Genomic DNA, 10662 nt, shown 5'->3' on the forward strand with positions numbered 1-10662 from the left:
GCAATACAGACAATACTGTCACTGGGCGTGGGGGCCAGCTGAGAGCATTCAAGTAAGTCCTCCAGGGCTATAGCCCTCTGCAGCCCCACTCTGCCAGTGCCCATATCTGACTACTGCTCTGAACCAGTTCATCCCAATAGGAGTGGGTTGGGAGGGCAGAAAGAGGAAGGAGGGTATTGGAAGGTGGTGAAGAAAGGACCGTGCTTGGGTGTTTAGATTGCTGAGTCTTGTTTCCTTTGTGCTGACCTGCTAGGGAGACTCCCTTGGCCTCCTTAGACTGCGATTTTTTTTTTTTAAACCAATGGGAGAACAGTTCACCCTGGGACTCTTGAGTCTATCTGGGACTGCTAGAATTCAGCAAAGGTGCAAAGCAGAGGAGTTTTAAGATTTTTGGCTCATGCCTGTAATCCCAGCACTTTGGGAGGCCCAGGCTGGAGGATCTCTTGAGGCTAGGAGTTCAAGATCAGCCTAGGCAACATAGCAAGACCCTATCTCTACAAAAAATGAAAAACAATTAGCTGGGTGTGGTGGAGCATGCCTGTACTCTTAGTTACTTGGGAGGCTGAGGGGGGAGGATCACTTGAGCCCAGGAGTTGGAGGCTGCAGTGAGCTATGATTGTGCCACTGCACTCCAGCCTGGGCAACAGAGCGAGACTCTGTCTCTAAAAAACATGTATTTATTTTTTATTTATTTATTTATTTATTTATTTATTTATTGAGATGGAGTCTTGCTCTATTTCCCAGGCTGGAGTGCAGTGGCGTGATCTCAGCTCACTGCAACCTCTACCTCCTGGGTTCAAGCATTTCTCCTGCCTTAGCCTCCCTAGATGCTAGGACTACAGGTGCATGCCACCACACCTGGCTAAATTTTTTTGTATTTTTAGTAGAGAGAGGGTTTCCCCATGTCGGCCAGGCTGGTCTTGAACTCCTGACCTCAGGTGATCTGCCTGCTTCGGCCTCCCAAAGTGCTGGAATTACAGGCGTGAGCCACTGTGCCTGGCCAAAAACATTTTTTTGAAAGAAAAAAAAATTTGTTTTTTTTGAGATGGAGTTTCGCTCTTGTCACCCAGGCTGGAGTGCAGTGGTATGATCTTGGCTTACTGCAACCTCTGCTCCCGGGTTCAAGTGATTCTCCTTCCTCAGCCTCCTGAGTAGCTGGGATTACAGGCGCCTGCCACCATGCCTGGCTAATTTTTGTATTTTCAGTAGAGACGGGGTCTCACCAAGTTGGCCAGGCTGGTCTCGAACTCCTAACCTCAGGTGATCCGCCTGCCTTGGCCTCCCAAGTGCTGGGATTACAGGCATGAGCCACCACACCCGGCCTAAAAGAAAAATATTTTTATTGTTCTCCAACTGACACTGAAGGGAGCAAGCAGAATAGAGGGTATCTAATTTCTGTATTTCCACAAAGCCACTGAAACGGTAATTTCATAAGGGTTCCTTCTGTCACCTATTTTCCATTTCTCTCCTTTGTCCCCAAACTTGCCCCTATGCAGCAGCCAGCTCCTGTCACCATCTCTCTTTCAGAGGACTCCTGATGGATTTGACTCAGTGCCGCTGAAGACATCCTCAGGAGGCCCAGACATGGACCTGTGAGAGGCACTGCCTGCCTCACCTGCCTCCTCACCTTACATAGCACCTTTGCAAGCCTGCGGCGATTTGGGTGCCAGCATCCTGCAACACCCACTGCTGGAAATCTCTTCATTGTGGCCTTATCAGATGTTTGAATTTCAGATCTTTTTTTTATAGAGTACCCAAACCCTCCTTTCTGCTTGCCTCAAACCTGCCAAATATACCCACACTTTGTTTGTAAATTATGCCCTTGCTTGTATCTTGTTTCCCAAAATGGCCCATCCGCCAGAGCCATAGCTTTGTCTGCTCATAATTCTTACAGCTCTGGAATGAAGATATTTCTCTCTTCTTAAGTATAGAAACTATTTCCTCTGTCCTCTAACTTAAGTGCAGAAACAGCTGGGAGTTTTCCTCGCATGCCCTCAGCTCATGATCTCTTTAGGAGAGAGGCTGGGTGAGGAGGGTGTCGGGGTTCCCTGGTGGACAATCTTCATAGCAGCCTGGATCCATTTCCCGTGGATAACCAGCTCAAAGGGAGTGAAATGGGCAGTCTGAGGGCAAGGTGAGTAAGGTCTGGGTAAGAAAAGGCTTGAAAAGCACAAAGAGAGGCAACAAGGAATGGTTTTGTTTATGAGACAGGGTCTCGCTCTGTCACATAGGCTGGAGTGCAATGGCATAATCACTGTTCACTGCAGTTTCAATCTCTTGGGCTCAAGCTATCCTCCCATCTCAACCTCCCAAGTAGCTAGGACTACAAGTGTGCATCACTAGGCTCACTAATTTTTGTATTTTTTTTTTTTTTGTAGAGACTGGGTTTCACCATGTTGCTCAGGCTAGTCTCCAACTCCTGGGCTCAAGTGATCTGTCCTCATCAGCCTCTCAAAGTGCTGGGATTACAGGCATAAGCCACTGCACTCAGCCTTTTATTTGTTTTTTAAACCAGGTAACTCATTCCCTTCTCTTAAGTAAATGATAGATATTCTCACTGAAGCCAAAGGAAAAAGTTCATGAAGAAAATGCCCAAAGCCCTGTGGATACATCTCCCTATTTTTTTTTTTTTTTTTTTAACTTCCCACTATCACTCTATGACACTGAAAAGAACCAGGTAAGCCCCAAACCCAGATGTTCCAGCCTTATCCTCAATTGGGTTTACCCATAGAGATGGCAAACCCCTGTCAGCGAGGAAAATTCCCCATCCTTGAGTGCCCCCATCCTAGAAGTTTGGGCCATATTATGGAACAGGGGTCTCTTATTTGAAAAGAGCACAGGGAGGCCAAGATTTTAATGGGGCACTTTAGGGGATCCAGCCCACAATGGCATGGACCTGCAGTGGCCGTGATATCTGCTTCTAAGCTTAACCCATCTGCTCAGGCACAGAATCAATGTCTAGACTGGCCACAAAAGAAACTGAATCCCAGGCCCATACCCCAGCAGCAGAATCAAACCAGTCTTCAAGGAAGGAAGGCTAGGAGAGTTTAACAAGATGTTCACCGGCCCAGCATGGTGGCTCATACCTGTAATCCCAAGGCAGGATGGTCGCTTGAGCTCAGGAGTTCAAGACCAGCCTGGGCAACATAGTGAGACCCTATCTCTAAAAAATTAAAAAATAAACAAGGTGTTCACCATGCTGGGATACTTCTCACTTTCAAGCCCCTATCTTTCTCTCTCTCTTTTTTTTTTCATTCTCAATTGCTTTGTGTGATAAAAAACTAAAGAGACTTCTGGTCCAATTTCTGGCAACATCCCTTCTGAAAGGTGAGTAGAGTGGGTGTCTTCTATGACCGTTTTCCCCAATTTTACACCAACTATTATCAATGAACTTTTTTTTTTTTTTTTTTTTTTTTTTTTTTGAGACGGAGTCTCGCTCTGTCGCCCAGACTGGAGTGCAGTGGCCGGATCTCAGCTCACTGCAAGCTCCGCCTCCCGGGTTCACGCCATTCTCCTGCCTCAGCCTCCCGAGTAGCTGGGACTACAGGCGCCCGCCAGGTCGCCCGGCTAGTTTTTTGTATTTTTAGTAGAGACGGGGTTTCACCATGTTCGCCAGGATGGTCTTGATCTCCTGACCTCGTGATCCACCCGTCTCGGCCTCCCAACGTGCTGGGATTACAGGCTTGAGCCACCGCGCCCGGCATCAATGAACTTTTAAGTACCTAGAACGGGTAAAACCAGAGCAAGACTTTAAATTACCTTCTTCTTGGGGCCCGGCGCGGTGGCTCATGCCTGTAATCCCAGCATTTTGGGAGGCCGAGGAGGGCAGATCATGAGGTCAGGAGATTGAGACCATCCTGACTAACATGATGAAACCTCGTCTCTACTAAAAATACATAAGTATTAGCCGGGCATGGTGGCGGGCGCCTGCAGTCCCAGCTACTCGGGAGGCTGAGGCAGGAGAATGGCGTGAATCTGGGAGGCGGAGCTTGCAGTGAGCGGAGATTGCGCCACTGCACTCCAGCCTGGGTGACACAGCGAGATTCTATCTCAAAAAATAAATGAATAAAATAAAATAAAATAAAATAAAATAAAATTACCTTCTTTCTTCTACTGGCAATTCTGCCTCCATCACTATCAGGCTAGGGTGACCTTCCCTTGGTCAAGCCCCAGTTGCCCATGATTTGTGCCTGTGTCGTTTCTCCAGTAACCATTTGGTGACAGATGGTAGATACAGAAAGGGGATGGCATTTGCAAGTGACTGGTCTGCCACAAAATGCTCATCTGATTAGCCACTGCTGCCCTGGTGATGGCTTTGTAAGAGTCAATGAGAACTAGAGCAATGCTGTGGTCCCTGGCCATCAACAGTGTTGCTGATGGCAGGGAGTCCCTCTGGTTTAATAAATCCAGTTTTTCTTTGGGTATCCACATTCTCCCTCCTTCTGTAGGAGTCAAGCTCTCAGAACCTGTGTCCATGTTGGAACTTCCCCCCAGTGTGGATGCAGATATGCAGCTCCTGAGTTCGGGCCTAAAATCTTCTGTAGCCTCAGCAATACCCAGGCACCTGCCATCTCACTGAATAGCTTTCTTTTGTGACAAAGGCCACAGACAGCCCTTAGACTATTCTGGAAACAGTAGGAAAAGTACATACGTTTTTGACTTCTTTATTCTGACTCCACTGATTTTAGCCATAATACTTTAAGGAGCTACTTTTTACTACCCCTTACTGTGCTGACTTCTGCAGGTCTGCCCTGTGACCTGTCAGGAACTCCTGAGTTACGCTACCAGGGTCACCTGTTGCTCCCCTAGCAAGTTAGATATGTCATATGTTTTTAACAGCTTTGTTGAGATATAATTCACATATTATACAATTCACCTTCAAAACATACCATTCAGTGGCGTTTGCCTACTCACAGAGTTGTGCACCCATTTGAGAGTGAACACATGTTCAATTTTCTTTTCCTTTTTTTTTTTTTTTTGAGACAGAGTCTTGCTTTGTCGCCCAGGCTGGCATGCAGTGCCATGATCTTGGCTCATTGCAGCCTCCCGGTCCTGGGTTCAAGCGATCCTCCTGCTTCAGCCTCCCCAGTAGCTGGGATTACAAGCATGTGCCACCATGCCTAGCTAATTTTTGTGTTTTTAGTAGAGATGGGGTTTCACCATGTTGGCCAGGCTAGTCTCAAACTCCTGGGCTCAAGTGATCCACCCACCTCGGCCTCCCAAAGTGCTGGGATTACAGGTGTGAGCCACCGCGCCCAGCCTACATGTTCAATTTTCTATGAACAAAGTCTTTAGTCCTTGACCCAGGGCTATAGTGGTCTGTCCAAGCTGTTGTTGGTAGAGGGAGTGTGATAAAATGTTTAAATCTCATTTGGTTACCTTGAGTCCTGGAACACGCAGTAACTCTCATCTTGTAGTCATCACCTGTACTTGGCTGGGAATACAAATGAAGATTATGGTGTATTCAAGCAGCAGGGATTTTGTTTTTGTTTTTAATGCCAACAAAACTTCTTTTTGTCTGACTACATTAAAGATAAGACTGACTATATTTATACAACAGAAACTTTGTAATAGATTTTTTCAGCTTTGTGAAATCGAATTTTTGTCTCATCAGGACTGATTGGATTTCCTTTTTACTTTGTATTCCAAGCATTAATAGTTTGTTAGAAGATGGGTATTGCATGTCACTTTTTTTGTTTTTGTAAAATAAAAACATACCTTACAAGTTGTTTTTCTTGAACATGGGTTGGGTGGCTGGAGGAGTGAGTGGGAAATGTAAATGTCCTGGAAGCTTAAACTAAAGAGGAGAAGGATTCCACACTCGCAGAGAGGCAGAGAAAAAAGCACAGACTTTGGAACAAGATGGACATAGGCTAGAAACCTCCCACTGCTTGTTGAGGAATCAGTCAATAACCAAAGCCTCAGTTTCCACAATAATAAAATGCATCTAATGATACCCAACACCCCAAGATTGAATGAGCTCAAAAGAGATAACTCATAAACCATCTCACTCTGTTGCCCAGGCTGGAGTACAGTGGCGCGAACTTGGCTCACTGCAAGCTCCGCCTCCCAGGTTCACGCCATTCTCCTGCCTCAGCCTCCCAAGTAGCTGGGACTACAGATAACCACCATCAAGCCCAGCTAATTTTTTTTTTTTTTGTATTTTTTAGTAGAGACGGGGTTTCACCGTGTTAGCCAGGATGGTCTCGATCTCCTGACCTCGTGATCCGCCTGCCTCGGCCTCCCAGAGTGTTGGGATTACAGGCATGAGCCACCGCGCCCGGCCTGCTTAGGTTTGTTTCGAGGAGCATGAGGCCAGCCACATAACAATAAATCCACAAGTAGAAGCAAAATTAACTTCTTTGGGTGTGAGGTAGATTATTACAGACTAGATGTGGAGAAAATCCTAGACGATATCAAGGGCCTACCGTTTCCCAGGGTCACTAGATTTTTGCTTTCTTTTTTTCTTTTTCTCTCTTTCTTTTCCTTTTCTTTTTTTTTTTTTCTTTTTTTTTAGGCTCACTATGTTGCCTAGGCTGGAGTGCAGTGGCACAATCTCTGCAGCTTCAGCCTCATGGGCTCGAGTGATCCTCCCACCTCAGCCTCCTGAGTAGCTACAGGTATGTGCCACCACACCCAGCTAATTTTTGTACTTTTTGGAGAGACGGAGTTTCACCATGTTGCTGGTCTCAAACTCCTGGGTTCTAGAGATCTGCCCACCTTGGCCTCCAAAGTGCTGGGATTGCAGGCGTGAGCCAGCGTGCCTGGAGGGATTTTTCTGCTTCAGAACTTCATTCTAGTTGAGGGCACTTGATCCCCAAAAATAATTCTTTCAGCTAGTAATAGATGAGTTGGGAACGTCACACTTTTCAGACTGAATGCACTAAGTGCCAGATGTTCTTCTTCAGGGTCCTTAGGTAATTTCTAGCCTTCAAACAGGCCTCTCCCCGCCAGTGCTTCCCACGCCAGTATCAACCCCCTGCTCTGTAGCCAGATCTTTTTTTCATGAAACATTTTCTGGTAAAAGGCAGAAAACCTGCTAACCAAATTCTCAAAGAGGGTGTGGCAGCTCACGCCTGTAATCCCAGCACTTTGGGAGGGCCAGGCTGGAGGATCGCCTGAGGCCAGGAGGTTGAGATTATAGTGAGCTGTGATTGTGGATTGCACCACTGCCCTCCAGCCTGGGTGACAGAGGCAGACCCTGTCTGTTTAAAAAAAAAAAAAAAATTCTAAAAGAGCTGGAACACTCAGAGCCGTTTTTCTAATACATCTGATGGCACTCAAATGTGTCATCTCTGATGGCTCCTTACTGCTGCCAGGCAGGAGCAATTGGCAGCAGCCCCCACCGACACTCCAAGGCTGGTTGTTTATGACCCACATCTGCTTTGACTGGGTGGTACCTGGGTTGTACTGGTGGTTAAATATTTTGAACATCACCCCTGCTTATAACATAAAGTCCAAACTCTAAGAAGGAAAGTAGAAAAGAAAATGAATTCATTTGGCATCTCTGTGTCAAGCCTGGACTTCATGCTTTCATGGCATTGCCTTTTTTCATTTTCAGAACAGTCCTGGAGGCAGCTACTATCCCCATTACAATAGAGGAAGAAACTGTGTCTCCAACAGATTCAGTTATGTGGCCTACAAGATCCCTAACAGCCCACCCTGCTCACCCTCCCAACATTGTTTCTACTCTAACCACACAAGTTTTTGATGGTCTCTGAGTCATAAGCACTTTCATGCCTCCAGCACTAGAATGTGCTCTCCTCTCTGCCCCTCTGCTTCCTTTTTCACCTCACAGATCCCACTCTGCCTTCCACGTCATCCCACTGTGGGAAATAACAGGGTGAAAACAATCCCATGGGAGTGCTGCTATGAGTCTTCATGAATTCAACCATATACTGTGCAATGCAACAGAAAATCAAGCTTGAAACTGCGGGGCAGGGAGAGGGGTATGTAATGATGTGGAAATGATTTTAAGAATTTCCCAATCACTGACAAAGAAGTAAAATACATTATCAGGTGACCAGGCAAGAACATACTTATGACTTGGTCTCAATCTTAAGGAAGACAATTAACTGGGAAGCACAGAGCAACACTGAGTATTAAGAGATAGAGAAATTGATTTAGGGTTGCAATACAAAACTTTATGAATAATTTAAGAGCTATTCAAAGAGAATTTGGAACATAAACTAATTTTGTCTCAGTGCCAAAGTTAACAATCCCACATAAAACGCAATTCCCTATAGAGTAGTTCAGCCTTAACAGTACTTTCACTTTCCACAGTTTCAGTTACCCAAAGTCAACTTAAGTCAAAAAATATTAAATTAAAATTCCAAAAATAAACAATTCATAAGCTTTAAATTGTATGCCATTATGAGTAGCATAATGACATCTCGTGCCCTCTCACTCCTTCCCACCTGGGATGTGAACCATCCCTTTGTCCAGAGTATCCACACTGTCTGCACTATCTACCCATTACTCACTTAGCAGCCATCTCAGTTCCCAGATCGAAAAAACACAGTATATGTAGGAATCTGTGCTCTCCATGGTTTCAGGCATCCACTGGGGACTACTGTATAATATGGTGTGGTGGGAGAAATGATTTCGCACCCCAATTCTATCAGATGGAGAGGCTGGATCAAAGTTCCCCCAGGTCCTGACAGCTTTCCCGGACTCACGCTATTTTTAAATGATTCCTGCGTAGTTGCTGAAGGGCAGCAACATGGACCTCCTTTGTTACTGTGTCTCTCTGATAGAAGGGAATGGGTAAGCCAGAACTGGAGGCTGGGTAGTCAATTCCTCCTGTAACAGTATCATCAATACTACTGTACTGTGGGAAACCGGAAGGATGCCTAACCAATGTGCAGGAAGGGGTAAATAGGATGTCAGAGAAGACTTCCAGGAGAAAGAAGGAATTAGCCAGGTAGAAGGAACAGAGAAGGGAAAGGGAGTTCCAGGTAGAAGGAACTTGTGCAACCAAAGGCTCAGAGGGAAGGAAGGGAGCCACAGGAAGTTTGGAATGGGGACTATGAGGGGGAAATGTTAAGAGATAAAGAGATAATAGATAAAGAGTGGCTCATGACTGTAATCCCAGCACTTTAAGAGGCCAAAGTGGGCAGATTGCTTGACCCCAAGAGTTCGAGCAACATGTTGCTTGGGCAACATGGCAAAGCCCCATATCTACCAAAACAAAAACAAATACAAAAATTAGTTGGGTGCGGTGGCACACATCTGTAGTCTCAGCTACTCGGGAGGCTGAGGTGGGAGGATCCCTTGAAGCTGGACATGTCGAGGCTGCAGTGAGCCATGGTTGTACCACTGTTTTCTAGCCTGGGCAACAGAGTGAGACTGTGTCTCTCTCTCTCACACACACAAACACGCACACGCACACGTATAAAGAGGGAACATGTTAGAGAAGCTGGTAGGGACAGATCATCAATAGCATTGCCAGCCATGTTTGGATGCCCCGAGGGTAACAGGTATCCACAGAAGACTTCTAGCAAGGGAGTGACAGGACTGGACTTGTTCATTGAACATTGAGAAACCCTCCTCCAAATCCAAGACAGAGGAACACAAAGGGCTGCCACATTGAGGCCTAAGAGAACCCTTCTGAGTTAGCCAGCTCCAAACTGGGAAAATGGAGGTAGGCAGCTTTGGTTGGGTACCCTGCACCCTCTTTTTTTGCTCCCTCTCTGCAGTTGTCCTTTCCCCCTAGGCTGCCCACTAGCTGCCCAGGATCCCCAAGGCAGTATCTTCACCCAGGACTTGGTTCACTGACCTGCAACAAGCTACCACCCTCTCAGCCTACTCCCTCACAACCCACTCACTCAGGGAGGATGTAACAAGCACTTACCATGGGTAAGGTGGTGTGCTAGGTCCCGTGAGGAGAAAAACGCAAATACGCAATGGTCTCTACCCTATAAGATCAGGCCCCATAGCATAGTCAGGGTCCTTACTGACCTGTTTTCTGCTGAGGAATGCTAGTAAAAGGGCAAAGCCCAAACATGAGGCTATCTTCGGTATTTACCTGTGTCCTGGTTCTGATTCTATCACTCACCTTCTCTGGGGCTGTTTCCTTATACAGAAAATAAAAGGGTTAGCCTGGCTGACTGTTTCCAGTCGGGGCTTCTTGAACACTTCCGTCCTCAGAGGCAGTGCTCAAGAACATTCTTGGTAGTAAGGGCTAACAGGAATCACATATCCAAAGGTGGCAGGGCTTCACACCATCACTCCGTAACCCAAGTTTTTCTGTTGATTTGTTTTTGTGTTAGCTTCTGGCAGGAGTTACTTGGTGCAGTAACACTTGCCTATTTCCTGCTGATCAGAATTTCTAGTTGGCAGCCATATAGATCTGATTAACAAAAAAGGCAAAAAGTTATTTTTAAAAAATCATGTTCATTAGACAAAAATATTTCAAAATATGAGAGACACGATGATGAAAAAATCGGGAATTATTAAGTTAACAGATAGCTAAAGCTCCCCTCCAACTGTAAAACTCCCACAATTCTAAGCTGATGAAGTATGCTATTACGTTAATTTATCGTACTCATCAGGTAACGTGAACTTTTTTTCTTTTTTGATACAGAGTCTCGCTCTGTTACCCAGGCTGGAGTGCAGTGGCATGATCTCAGCTCACTGCAACCTCTGTCTTCTGGGTTCAAG

General features: G+C 45.9%; 1 protein-coding gene across 4 annotated transcripts in view; it reads left to right on the forward strand.

Annotated features, from left to right (window-relative positions):
- KIAA1324 (KIAA1324 ortholog) overlaps positions 1 to 1817 on the forward strand; it is an 87724-nt gene extending 85907 nt beyond the window's left edge. For 3 of the 4 annotated variants that reach the window (XM_010355341.2, XM_010355356.2, XM_030937041.1), the window contains one exon: positions 1528 to 1817. In XM_010355341.2, coding sequence (XP_010353643.2) covers positions 1528 to 1596 — 69 coding nt within the window. In that variant the 3' untranslated portion in view covers positions 1597 to 1817. Of the gene's footprint in view, positions 1 to 1496 lie in introns of all 4 variants that reach the window. The other variant, XM_030937040.1, reaches the window with a different exon arrangement.
- The last annotated feature ends 8845 nt before the right edge of the window (positions 1818 to 10662 follow it).

This window comes from Rhinopithecus roxellana, chromosome 8 (genome assembly GCF_007565055.1).
Source record: "Rhinopithecus roxellana isolate Shanxi Qingling chromosome 8, ASM756505v1, whole genome shotgun sequence".
NCBI classification, from domain to species: Eukaryota; Metazoa; Chordata; class Mammalia; order Primates; family Cercopithecidae; genus Rhinopithecus; species Rhinopithecus roxellana.